This window comes from Hemibagrus wyckioides, linkage group LG17 (genome assembly GCF_019097595.1).
Source record: "Hemibagrus wyckioides isolate EC202008001 linkage group LG17, SWU_Hwy_1.0, whole genome shotgun sequence".
NCBI classification, from domain to species: domain Eukaryota; kingdom Metazoa; phylum Chordata; class Actinopteri; order Siluriformes; family Bagridae; genus Hemibagrus; species Hemibagrus wyckioides.
In genome coordinates, this window is record NC_080726.1 from 17,041,898 (window position 1) to 17,056,263 (window position 14,366).

The 14,366-nt window shown below is 39.9% G+C and overlaps 1 protein-coding gene across 2 annotated transcripts in view; it reads right to left on the reverse strand.

The window, feature by feature from the left end:
- dpf1 (double PHD fingers 1) overlaps positions 1 to 14,366 on the reverse strand; it is a 40,522-nt gene that overhangs the window by 25,570 nt on the left and 586 nt on the right. The window contains exon 2 of one of the 2 annotated variants that reach the window (XM_058413621.1): positions 1,348 to 1,377. The exons of the other annotated variant lie outside the window; for it this stretch is intronic. Coding sequence (XP_058269604.1) covers positions 1,348 to 1,377 — 30 coding nt within the window. The remainder of the gene's footprint in view (positions 1 to 1,347; positions 1,378 to 14,366) is intronic. 2 annotated transcript variants of the gene reach the window in all.

Consider the following 14,366-nt stretch of genomic DNA (forward strand, 5'->3'; position numbering starts at 1 on the left):
ATTTTTTGTTGGCGTCACCAAGGGTAAGTCAAGCTCTTGCGTGCACACACCCAGTAATTTACAGCCGACTGGCGTTTATGACACTTATATATACACAAATACGAAGAAAATCAGTGTTTATGACTCTTGTAAATCTGACAATGTGCCTCTTCTTCTTTTGTGAATCTTTCTTGTTTGCTGAAAAACTTCAGCTTTTACAAGAGTATTATTCGTGTGGTATTTTTTTGTCTCCTGCAGTGACATCTCCAGAAAACCCTGAAACTCATTACACACCCACCTCACCATTCCACTGTTTCCACCTGACTCTCTTGAGTACTTTAGTTTAACAACAACAAAAAAAATCATCCCAAGACGAGCAGATTTCATGTCCAGACAGTTTGGTTGTCAGAGTTTCAACAACTAAATAAAAACAGGAAAAGCCCCAATCCTTATTCCTTATTGACTTTCACAGAGCAGAAGTTTTCATCCTGTATTTCATTCTCTTTAAATATAACGCCTGAGTGATTCATCCTGTTGCTGCACTTCTGCTTGGAGCTTCTGCACTTCTGCTGTTGTGGATAGTCCCACATGGAGACCCTAAAGATCTGCACAACATAAACAGTTTATTTGTCTCACTCTGACTTCAGGGGAAACTGATAACTTGTTCATTTCTTTTCAACACTTTTACTGCTCTGAGTCTACAGCTGTAACACCGTAATGATTTATAATCCCATGAGCCATCACCCAGAAGTTCTCTTTAGAGACCAGGTCCTTTCTGATGTTGTCTCAGGGAGTTTTTCTAGACACTTCTCTTCTCTCACTCTTTAGGGATCTAATTATACAATCATGCAGTAAAGCTGCAGTGAAAATGTCTATTGTTAAAATCACTACACAAACCGAAACACTCACTTCACAGTGCTGATAGTGTTACTGCTGTGTGTGTGTGTGAGTGAGCAATCACGTTGAAGATTGAACTGTTTTTATTGGTCAGATTAATTAGCATGCACATGCACTGACAGCTTTCAGTCAGGAACACACACACACACACGTATACAGTCACTTGACTGTTAAACGTATGAAGAGATCCATGTTGACTTGTTGTCAGAGTGCTATGTGATATACTGGTCTTAATGCACTTAACTGCACTTAGCTAGCTTTCTGTCTGTTATTACATTATATGATCTATCACTCTTTAACCGAGTCATTAACATTCCCTCAAGAATGAGACTGAGCACACTGGCACTTGCACACTGGATTTATGATTTGTCCACCCCGTTGACATAGCTAGTGTGGCTGCTAACGCTAGGCTGCTCTGATGCATAGCAGTGTCACTAGCTAGTATCTGTGCATGCAGTGTAATAAGCGTACCTGTTCTTTATGACTGTTCCACTCGACTGCCTGGAAGGAAAATCAGACAGAAACATGATAAGAGATTGAGAAGAAGAAAAAAATAATTGCTCTTGAAAAAATTTGTGCTGTGATTCGTGAAGTCAGACATTCAGCTGCTGTTATAGACGTCGCTAATGACATTCCACTGAAATACCTTAAAGTAATTTCTATAAGAAAATGCCAGACTGCGTTGGTGTTTGTGGTGTTTCTGTGAGAAAAGAGTAAGAATGCAGGTAAGAGAGGAACAAGAGAGAACTGAAGCCCAGAGTAAATTTAGTGTGTGTGTGTGTGTGTGTGTGTGCGTGCGTGTTGTGTGCACACTGGAGTGTTAATTCTCCTCCTTACGCATGTGCTCGGAGTGGAGAGCCTGAACACTGGGCTGCGGCATGTAAATGCATGCGTGTGCTGGTTTTTAACAGTTGACCAGTGGTATTGAACCTTGTGATTTGGTTTTTATTTCACTGCTGTAGCAATACAGGACGAGACCCATAACAAGCTTAAACTACTGTCTGGGGTCCAGTTTGCTAAAAGCAATATAGAGTTAACTGCTAGAGAGAGTATTTAAAATGATGGCTCAACTGTTTTTTTTTTGTGGGGGTTTTTTGGACACAGTTTAAAAGCATGCCAATACACCAGAACTGCATATGATCCTGACTAAAATTATCATCACGAAATCAGGATTTTTAAGCACATTTATGTAGACCTGGGGAATTACTTCAGCAAATTTTATCAGATCATCATTATTCTTTCACAAGTCTGCATTAATTTAACTTTACTCACATAAATTAAATTTAAAGACAATCATTCACCACATAAACAGCAAATAAGTAATAAATAAATAAACGATCCAGATTCAATAAAAATCTCCTCAGTATTTTAGGTGGAAATATACACCAATCAGCCAGTTGATGTGTAAGAAGCAGGAAAATGGGCAAGCGTAAGGATTTGAGCGAGTTTGACAAGGGCCAAATTGTGATGGCTAGACGACTGGATCAGAGCATCTCCAAAACTGCAGCTCTTGTGGGGTGTTCCCGGTCTGCAGTGGTCAGTATCTATCAAAAATGGTACAAGGAAGGAACAGTTGTGAACTGGTGACAGGGTCATGGGTGGCCAAGGCTCACTGATGCATGTGGGGAGTGAAGGCTGGTCAGTGTGATCCGATCCAACAGACGAGCTACTGTTGCTCAAATTGCCAAAGAAGTTAATGCTGGTTCTGACAGAAAGGTGTCAGAATACACAGTGCATGACGGGTCAGGCACAGGTTAAGGCAGCAAAAGGGGGACCAACACAATATTAGGCAGGTGGTCATAATGTTATGCCTGATCACAGCACTGCTGAATTCTCCAATCTGATTAGTCAAGGTGTTGATTCATTTTCTATAACAGAACCTCAGAGACTAGAGCTGGCCGCAAGGTGTATATTAATGCACTTATGTTTTTGTTTCTATAGTAAAAGCTTGTTCACATGGACTCATAGGACACACAATGGTGTGTGTGTGTGTGTGTGTGTGTGAACATGTGATTTGAGCATGTACATTACAAGAAAGAATGAAAATCACTCTTTCTGGTGCTGTAAGATGTCAGTGTCTCGAAAAACAGTCAGTAAAGCTGCATCTCAATCAGCTCCCTAGTTCACCAGTTAGGGCACTGATCAGGAGACGGCCATTTTAAGGGCCCTCTCTCTCTCTCTCTCTCTCTCTCTCAACTGCAAAATCCTTCCAATGCACAACGACATTTGCTCCCTAAAAAATCCAACAAAGGAACACAAAACCCAGGGTGCATCAATGCTCACTATGTTCCCTTACTGAAAATCTGGACATCATCAACTCCAAAAAAAAAGGGCAAACCCTCAACCAATGTTAGAAAATAACATCAGATAAATATGTGTCCTGTGTGTTGTAGATAAACGTGAGGGTTTACAGCACGAGGATGTCGCCTTGTCGCAGAAAATTGAGTCATCAGTGTCCCAGTGTGTAGCAAGCCAGGAATCTCACCAGCGCCTGAACTCGTGTACACTACATACTCATTCACCACCTAGAGAGCTAAGGGGCTGATTGAGACGCAGCCCAAGTTTTCCAGACAAAAGACTTGTTTCACAGAAACAAGCTGTGATTTTTTCCTCAACAACAGATTAAAGGGGGGGAGCAGAGAGAGAGAGAGAGAAAGAGAGAGAGAGACAGACAGAGAGAAAGAGTGCTGAGAGAATCGCTGTTTAGAACATAAGCATGTATCTATAAAGTGTTGAATTGATTTGAAAATCTCTCCATGTCATTCTATAATAAATTAAAGGTTGTGCTCTTTGACACGTTGCTGCAGTGTATGAGGATTAAAACACTTCCGGTTGTGTTGGAATGGGAATTAAGCAGCTTTGGGAGGGTAAAATGTCCCTCTGCTTTGTCACGGCTCCTACAGTACTGTTAGTGTTTTATTCCATATTTGGATCAATGAAGCTAAAAATCTTTATTACGTGAAAATGATTATTTGTGCAGTCTTGCAGAATCCAGCACTCTAGCACAATCCACCCTCACTATCAAATATCCAAACACGGCATCAGCACATTATAAAATTTATTTCAGTTCATCTGTTACATTTAGATTTGTTTATTTGGCAGAGGTGCTTTTATCCAGAGTGTTGAAAAGGTAAAGCAGAAAAACAGTACAGGGAGCTGAGAACCAGACCACACACACACACGCAGACACACACGCAGACACACAGAGATACATAAGAGCTGGTACTAGTTCACGTAAGGCAAAAAAAAAAACCTGCAGGTGAATATGGTCATTTAAAAATAATAATAATAATAAATAAAAAATAAAATAAAATAATAATAATAATATTTTTAATAATAACAATATTTATCAACAATATGCCAAAAATATAATAATATATAATGATAATAAAACAAGAAAATCTTTATCCAATCAATATCAAAAATTGACATTTATGTATGTAAATGAGGCCTTGGATAATTACATAAAATATCTTTAAATTTGCATCCATATTAAAACCATAATTCTACTATTTGTCTGATTTTTTATGATTAATTTAAAGTTTATTTTATATTCAGAAACGTCTACAGAGCAATTAGTTGGAAAATCATTTCTGTGTTTCTGTCTTTAAGCATAAAAATGTTTTGTCCTTTAAGACGTTTTCAGATGTTTTCAGTATAAAATCTAACATCTGTCCAACAATATATGACATTTTACAATATCCTTCGCTAGTGATTTTTATTTGAATACAAATCTAAAATTTCCTGAATCATCTGTAAAGGGATATTTTTTGGTTCTGAAAATAGAAAATAAAATTGTTTCTGAGTGAAATGACACACAGTGTTTTAAATCACCACACAGGATATGTGAGATGATGTAATTGTGCTGAGCTGAAAGTTTTCATGAGCAGCTCTGAGGAAATCCACTGAGATAAATATTGTTTTGTTGAATTTTGGAAGACGTTATACACGCAGTTTATCCTGAATTGCCTACAGTGTCTTGCCTTAAAGAAATCTTAAACTACAGTTTCATGAAAAAGCATGGAATACATGGAATGTGAGAGAATTAAAGAGGTTTCTAACCAGTCGTGAGTTCTGATGGCTCTGTAAATGCAGTGTTTGATTATGGAAAGTGTGAATTCAGAAAACTCTCCATCTTTCAACTCTTATCACGCACAAACACAAAAGTCTTTCTGTGTTGCAGGTTGTGTCGTGTGGAAAAAAAAGCAGCAAGTTGAAAGCCACAACACACAAAAAAAGCCCTGTGGTGGTGAGGCTCCTCCCGAAGCCCCTCCCTCTTCTCCCCATCCCAATCTGAATGGAAACCCCATCGCTCCTGCCCTCCTCCATTCCAGCACTCAGAGCGCAATCGGCACAAGTCGGCTCTCAATAATACTTTGACAGCTGTAGAAAATGGCCGCTCTCAGTTTGGTTGCTTCTCTGCACAATCTCATTACATTACGCCATAGCCACACGCCCTTGAAAGCTCTTTTCCAGAGGATGATGGAGGATAGCTTAATGGAGAAGGCAGGGGAAATAGGCCAGAGTCACTGGAAACAGAAGCAGCAGATTCATCAGACGACATATTTAACATTACCTCATCAGCTCTCTCTGTTTGCTCTCTCTTTCTGTACAGAACATCATGGTAAAGCACAGAAACCACTTCCTCCTTTAGGTCACTCCGAACAGAAAAGTGAGCCGGCGCTAAATTCAGCCAGAAAAGAGCACCTTTAAACATATCAGTGAACGTCTTCAGCCAATGAGCTTGTGCTCTGAGTTCATTATATCATATCCATCATATCATTACAGGTGAAACGATACGTAACCTTATATTAACCTGGAATTATATCAACTAACCTGTTCATATTCAGTATATCAGGATATCACATGACCTCCTCACACTTTAAAGACTGATTACTAGTGAGTATTAAATGATCAGGCTGCGAAACGCATAGAATATTAAATAGATAGAGTTATTTCCAGACTCTAAATATAGATTGGTTTAAACAAAAGGTTATGAAAAAGTCAATCATTTGCTTAAACTTACACTGGAAAAAAAAATGCAAACAATTTTTTTTCCTTCATATAATTTATGAACTTCATGCATTCATCTTCAGTCAGGGTTACAGTGGATCTCACTGAGCACGAGGTGAGAATCCATCCCGAACAGGACACCGGTAGCACCACAAGCACTCACACACACCGAGGAGAGCAGCCAAGTCACCTACTGCCATGTGTTTAGTAACCGGAGAACCTGAAGGAAACCTGGAGGAAAATGACTGCAGTGCAACCCCACACAGTTCAGATTCAAAGGTTCGACCTATAATGTAAACATACTATTAACTACATTATTATTATAATTATTATTTACAGATACTCTGGTTTCTTCCTTCAGGCATGTGGTTTAGAGATGCTGATTGGCATCTCTAAAAAAATGTCTGCATAGTGTGTGTGTGTGTGTGTGTGTAGCCCTGTGCCCTAAGTCTCCCGGGACAGGCTCCATGTCCCCCTGTGACCCTGTCTAAGATAAGTGGCAGAGAAATGGATGTATAATAATAATAATAATAATAATAATAATAATAATTATTATTATTATTATTATTATTATTATTATTATTATTCCATTTTTCATATGGCTATAGAGTCAAAGTGATCTACTTAGTGCCAAGTTCTGATTAGCCTGTTTCTTTTTGTGTGAATCACATTTCAAAACTGATGATAATAAAATCCCACCTGTTCTAACAAAACAGACATAAACAAAGGGAGGTTCAGGTGCACTGCTATGGCCTAAAGAAAAAAATAAATAAATAAAAACAGAAAAAACTACGCATGGAAAAATGAGGGGCTGGGTTTGGATAAAAAACTGAGCTCTTACCAGGCAGAAGTCAGATCCTCCACACACACACACACACACACAGACACAGAGAGAGAGAGAGAGAGAGAGAGAGAGAGAGAGAGAAGAATAGAGAGAGATACCAGTCTCCTCTACCCTAGTACTTGTGGGCTGTTGAAGAGGACGGAGGTTGAAGTGCAGCTGAATATGAACACCGATACAAAGCTCTAATAAACTGACTGACACCCAACAACCTCACCAGCAATTAGTCTCAATTAACACATTTTTCTCCCTAACAGAATTAGAGGGCTCCCTCTAGAGGAGATGAATCATCACCAGAGAAGACCATACGTCTCTTTGATGAACTACACGGAGCTCTTTCACTTCGGAAGGACAATAAAAATCACAGAAGGTGTGAGATATTCATCAGCTAGCAGTAAGACAAAGATGTCATTATTCGGAAAAATGACCAGAAGTCTGCATCAGGAAAATCCAGCATGTCTATTACCAAACAAAAAAACAAAAAAACACTTTCAGTACAGTGTTCAGTGTGTGTGTTTAACTGCACACTTCACAGTGGAGATCTGTTCATATTCATTCATTCATTCATTCATTCATGCATTTCCTCTTCACTATGCACATTATTATAGTCAGGGTCGCAGTGATACTGGTTCTGCATGTTCCAGGAAGGTTGTACACATTCATGCGCAGTTTAGTGAAGCCATCTACCAGAATGTATTTGGGAAGAAACCAGAAAACTCAAGGAAACCCAAATTCACATAAAGAGGACAGATGACACTGATGTCCAGGTGAAGAAGAATTTAGATCTACAATGTTTTCCTACAGACATGCAGTAACACTACTCATTATTTTATTTTAAACAACTCGTCTGTTATTAATACCACATGCCATAGTAGAATAGACACTCAGATGTATTTTTCCTGTCTAGTCACATGTAGGTGTTTCTCACTCCCTGTTTTCTGAGGTCACAGAAAGACCACCAGCACAAATCGCAGGAGTCACTGGAACAGAGGTGGTCATGTTCTCTGGAGTTCTCTGACGGATGGTGTACTTTCTCTCACCTGTCAATCACAGAGACAACTAGCCAATCAGAAGCTCAGGTATGTGGAAGAGGGCAGACTGCGCTTTAATAGGAGTTACGTCGTCCTGTTTCGCTGTAACTGAGAGTTTTAGATAGTATGGGGAGATGGGGAGAGCTGACTGACGGACAGGAGATGACACGTCATCAAATCACCCAGTCCAAAGGGTCATTTTAAGCTCAGACAATTAGAAGGCTAGCCTTAATACCCTGGCACTCACTCATAACTCATTTTGATATTTCATATGTTTATCAGTTGTTGTAATATTGACATGAATTTCACCACACACTGTACACTGGACCTGACAATAAACCCTGAACATTTTCAAACGACTCGTGCACCAAAGTCAGCGAGGGTAAGGCTGAAGGCGAATGTGTTCAATCCAGCTGTGGTTTTAGTAAAGGCTGATGGCCTCCAGAGCTTTTCTATAACATTGCTAGTACTCAGAAGGGCACAGTGCACCCCATCCCCCATCTATACTGAACACTGCCCTTTGCATTTCTCCTACACTCCCTCTATTCTTCGCCCATCACCTCCACCCCTCCCTCGCCTCAGATACCCGGCCAAATCAGATCCTTTCACTTCTTTTCCATTTCTCTCTTTCGCATGCAGAAAGCGCCTCTCTGTGCAGATCTTATTAATATAACACGGTGGATAGTATTTTTAAGACGTTTGGTCCATAACCAGGATATTAAAACATGCCCCCCCACACACACACATACAAACACACAGTTTATCATCAGTGTACACTACATTAACCCACTAATGTACACAGTGCTCCTGTGCTCCTCTGGTTCTTCTCAAGGTTTCTTCTTTATGTTGTCTCAGGGGGTTTTCCTCACCAGTGTCACCTCTGGCCTTCTCATTAGGAATTTAAATCTACACCCGGGTTTCCTTAAAGCTGCTTTGTTATGACGTCCCAACAATTCGCTATTAAAATGAGCTGAATCATGATTTGTTTCAATCAGTCATCCGAGCTCCAGCACTGCAACCACACGACATGCAGTACCACAGATTGTACCTGAACATCTGCAAATTATATGGGAATGATCTCCGACTGATGACGCTCTGAGCCCAAATCTCCACTTTACAGCTTCAACCTTTTATTTATGGTGGAAATTGTTAAGTAGTTGCCATAGTTTCTAGTTTCTATAGTGATTACAGAAATCCAGTTCTACCCATGACACACTTTGACGCCTCAAACCCAACACAGAGATGTTTTATTCTTAAGTTTAATCAATGTGGTGGTGAAAGCAGTCAGTCTGTCTAAGGATGTCTGAAACCTTGCTGGACATCTGAGTTACAATCAAATCCTCCTGCGTCACAAGGCAAAATGGAATCTTGCAGGATTTAAAGGCCACTAGAGCTAGAGATATGATAAATTATGTCCCCTTTCGAGATAACATCACAGTATCGTGATCTTTTTTTTTCTTTTTTAATTTTTAACAATTTAATGTTATATTTTTATTTTTCATCATTAAATAAGTATCATTAAACGTTCTTATACATACAGTATCATTTATTATAAAAAATGTCCTGAAATATGATGATATGTGCTGTTTGTTGTTCTGCGATTTCACTCACTCTTAGAGAATGCCTCAGAAACTCTGAGGCATCTCTATCATTTAAAACACACAGAACACACATTGCAGACAATAACTTGATTCCTCATCACACACTGATTTACTTTAGTAATCTTCTGCTTCTCTGGACCGCATGCTGGTGTTGCAGATTCATTGATTCATTGTGTTAATGTGGTGTAAATCACAACATCCTTATTAAAGTTTATTTTGTATTTATTTATTTTGTACTATATATATTTGATCTATTGATTTTGTACTACAGAGTGATCGGTCACTTGAATTTAACAGGTTTAAAGCAAAACCATGAAAGATGTCAGATTGAATCCACTGACAGGTTTATTTAAAGAAATGTTTTCTGTGTAGAAATAAAATGCCCCATTAATAAACAGCTAAAATAATGGGAGTGAAGTTTGACTGTACCACAGCCTTCCCTCTCATGTCTGACTCAAACACCTGAACCCATCTCCGTATAACACCCTTCAGAGGTCCGTTTCCTCTGATGATGTCACGTCGTCTTTTCATTCGGGCCGGTCTCAGTCTCTCCCCAGCCATTTCTGGCCTCTTTTAAGGCCATGCTTACTGATCCCCCGTGAAAATGGCCGGTGGGACTGCTTCGTCAGAGGCGAGATGAATATTTCTTCCTTCGGCAGTTTAATAATGAAGGCCTGGGGAGAGGGTCCATCGTAATAACAGCCAAAGTGAAGAAGCCATAAATCTCCTGATGGACCCGCACACAGTGCTGCGCAATGCTGTACAGCTCCGAATGCACAGTCTGATTCAGACTAACACACACACGCACGCGCCATACGTCGCAGTAACACACTCAAACAGAGAAGGCCATGATAGTGAAAATGTGGAGTGCAGGTGCATAATAAGGAACATATTGTCTTTAGGCTGCGGCTGAGAGAATAGAAGGAGCAGCTGTTAAACTGTTCAGATTAAATAGCCAATGGAGAGCTGTTTCTCTCTTTTTTTAAGTCATAATATTGAGTAGCCTCTGTTCAGTTCATCAGTCTGCACTAAAGTCTAAGCAATGTTCAACCTCCAGTCCTGACACAAAAACAGCCTGATAACCAACGCAGACTGTTTACCTCCAGATGAGGCTGGTGTACATGTGCTAGCTTTCAACGACCCAAAGATATCAGTATGGGGTTTTTACCAACCACCAACCAGATTGTTTGGACCTTACAAACACCTTAAAGTGGATTATTGTGGACCACTGATGGTTGCATAAAAGAGACTGGTATGAAGTAGTAAGGAGCAAGGCTGGGGCTGATTTCTTTCCAGCCCACATTTTAGATCCATCATCTATCAGTGTCACTGGTGTCAGGTGATTAAACAAAGTGACAGATTTGAGCTCCATGTGAGCTGATATTTTCCAGCCCAGGTCACTGACAGGTCACATGTCAGAAATGCTACCGAGGTGGATTATTTACACTATAAGTCTTTTTTTTCCATCAAAATCCCTTTGGGGGAGACACTAATAGCACACCTCGTCCAGTCAAAGTACAGATTACGTAAAACAACAGACAGAAATGTACATTTAGTGTTTATTTGTTTGTTTGTTTGTTTACTATGTTTGGCTAGTTAGAAATATAGCATGAGCTCAGTAGAGAAAGACTTTAAAATTAGTGTGTGTGTGTGTGTGTGTGTGTTCATCATTCTTATTATGTCATTACATCAACCTTGTGATACAGTTCATTACTTAACCCTTATAATTTCATCCTCAAGCTCCTGATAGATAGCGTTTAAAATCCTGGCCAGACGTCACTGTCTATATTCCTGCTCCAAATTGCCAGTGGTTTTAAAAATCATGTCAGACTGATTTCCACTGAACCACCAGGAACTAGCACTGCACCTCCCTCTGTAACTTAGCATTCAACAAATCGTGTGTCTTTGTCGCATTCTCACTGTGTTTTCATGAGAAATCAAACCTGAGTGAAGTTTCAGCAACATGGCACGCTGCAGTTGCTCAGAGACACTGCGCTGGAACTTAAGCTGTGTGTGTGGCCTACTGACGAGGAAGGTTCTCCATGAGGTACCTTCACACCAGTGCAATGAGTGACAGTCAGTTAGGTAGGTAGCTTTGGAGAAATAGGTCATTGAGCTAAAAATACCTCTCTCTCTCTCTCTCTCTCTTTCTTCATTACGAAGACAAAGAATATCTGTCTGGGAAATAAAACGAACTGATGGATTGGACGGCCCACCAGCCTCTGAAAGAAATTCCAGATGATGTTATGCAAATAAATAAGGAAAGGGGGGCAGATGAAGACGATGGTTAATAGAAATATGGGGCTGTGGACACAGGCATGAGAGACTCGATGCCCTTTTATGGAGTTACAGAATATAGAAATACTTTTCCTTACTCTGATACACTAATGCAAAACATATAAGCATCAGAGCCATCAGCTGATAAAACTGCTTCAGATTAAATGATATGTGAGTAGGACATAACCAACATCAGAACCAGTCAGGAGAAACACCATTACACCATTCAAACAGCAAAAAAAAAACGTAACACAAGAGCGTTCGAGTCTGAGAATGAGAATGAGTGAAAAGCAAAGGAAGGAAGGAAAGAGATTAAAGGACAACTAATCCAGTGGAAAATCCTTCTAAAAAGCTGTCAATTTTAGGGAGACATGTCTGTTAATGCATCATCAGACATCCTCTCAGGAATCATTTCATCTCAATCTTCCAAAACATCCAAATCTATCATTCTATCACACACCAGACGTACAGCTTCACATCATCCTGCATTCATTTCGTAAGCATTCTGAACGCTTCTATATTAGAGAAAAACACACGAGTTCATGAAAGTAGGGCGATGTGGTGCATTTCGTTCAGGTTTTTCAGGCCTGATTTCTAACAAGTAGGCAAAATGTATCTGTACACCAGCTATGGTTTTAAAACAAATGGTCAACATTTCAACTGAGAAAAGCAGGAGATAAAAGGAGTAAAACCTGGAGACGCCTGAAGTTGAGTAGCTGGTTAGATGAATCTAGAGTTAGAGCAGTGAACGCACTAAACATGCAGGACAAGAGGTACTCCAGAACAGGAGAAAAACCTGTGCCTTAAGCCATTTTAATAGTACACTCTATCCACCTTTCCTTTATTGCTAAAAGTATGTGTACCCCTGACCAACACACCTATATGTCCTTGTTGAACATCCAGATTTATTCCCTCTGCTGTTATAATAAATATTCTGAAGGTCTGTGTTCCAGTTAATCCCAAAACGAGTTCTTAACTCCAACTCACCATGTCTTAATGAAGCTGCTTTGTGCACAGGGACATTGTCATGCTGGAACACAGTTTGGACTCTTACTTCTTAGGGAAACTGTAAAGCTACACACACACACACAGATGTTCTGTACAGCTGTGTGCTTCAGACTTCAGCTGTGTGTGCTGCAATAGACCCATTTATAAATGTGATGGTCAGATGCCCAGAGACTTTTAGCCAAATTGTGTAAAATTATTATTATTACTATTATTATTATTATTAATAATAATAATAATAATAATAATAATAATAATAATAATAATAATAATAATAATAATAATAATCACCAAATAATAGTACAACTGTGTGCTTCCTTCTTTGTGGACACAGTTTGGGGAAGAGACACATATGGGTGTGGTGCTCAGGGGTGCAAATACTTTTGGCCATATTGTGTATACTGTATATATAGCACAAGGTACAAAAGGTATACCGTTGAGGCTACTACCACAGCAACAAGAAAAGGTGCTGGTTTTTTGAGAGTTTATATATATATATATATACTATATATATAAATTATATATATATATATACTATATAAATCCAAAGCAGTAGATTACAGTAGATATCCTATAACTCTAGTAACTCTAGTTTGTATTCATTCCTAACGATTCTAAATCTAATCACAAAAGTGCCTTACAAATTAAAAAGGCACTAAAGTGTTCCTTACCTTTGTGCTGACCTTTGTGTGTTCCTTACTTTTGTGCTTTTAAGGTACACTATTTGGCCAAAAGTTTCCGGACACCTGACCATCACACTCATATATGGGTTTATTGCAGCGAAGTCACACTGTTGTACAGAACGTCTCTGTGTGTGAAGCTTCATAGATTCCCTAAGTCCAAACCGTGATCCAGCCTGACAGTGTCCCTGTGCACAAAGCAGCTCCATGAAGACATGGTGTGTGAAGGCTGGAGTGAAGAACTCGAGTGTCCTGACTCTGACTCAACCCCACTGAACACCGACTGAACCCCAGACCTCCTCACTCTGACAACATCAGTGTCTGATCTCACTATTGCTCTTGTAGCTGAATGATCACTAATCTCCACAGCCACACTCCAACATCTTGTGGAAAACCTTCCAGAGAAGTGGAGCTCATTAGAACAGCAGAGGGAATCAATCTGGAGTGAGATGTTCAGCATGCACATCTGGGTGTGATGGTCAGGGGTGCACATACTTTTAACCCCTGTAGTGTACATATAATAAGGAAAAGTACAGGTGATTTCTGAGAATGCATGGCGTGTGTTCGTTTACAGTTCCTTTGTAAGAGAAGAGGCTTGAGTCTTTCTTTCTTTTTTAAGGAATACCTATGCATAGAAAGAAAAACAAATAGCGCTGAAGGTTCCTCAGCCTCCGGACGCACAGAAAGCAAGCGATGGCACTTGGCTTGGCGGTGATCCCACGGAAAATCACACTCTGTCCCTCTATCTCTCTCTCACACACACACACACACACACACACACATACACACACACTCTCTCTCTCTATCTCTCTCTGCACAAAGGATTTGAGGGGAAACTTGACGGAATGTGAACTGATGCTCGAGCGCGCTGCGTTTTCGGTGCTAAGCATAAAACGGTCTCGGAAATTAAAGCAGCAATAACAAGTGCACTGTTTCTCTCTCTCTTTCTCTCTCTCTTTCAGATTCATCCACAGTGAGACTTCATTATTCTTTTTTTTTTATTCGCCCCATCACCGAGCGCGTGAACATGAAGCGCCGCGCC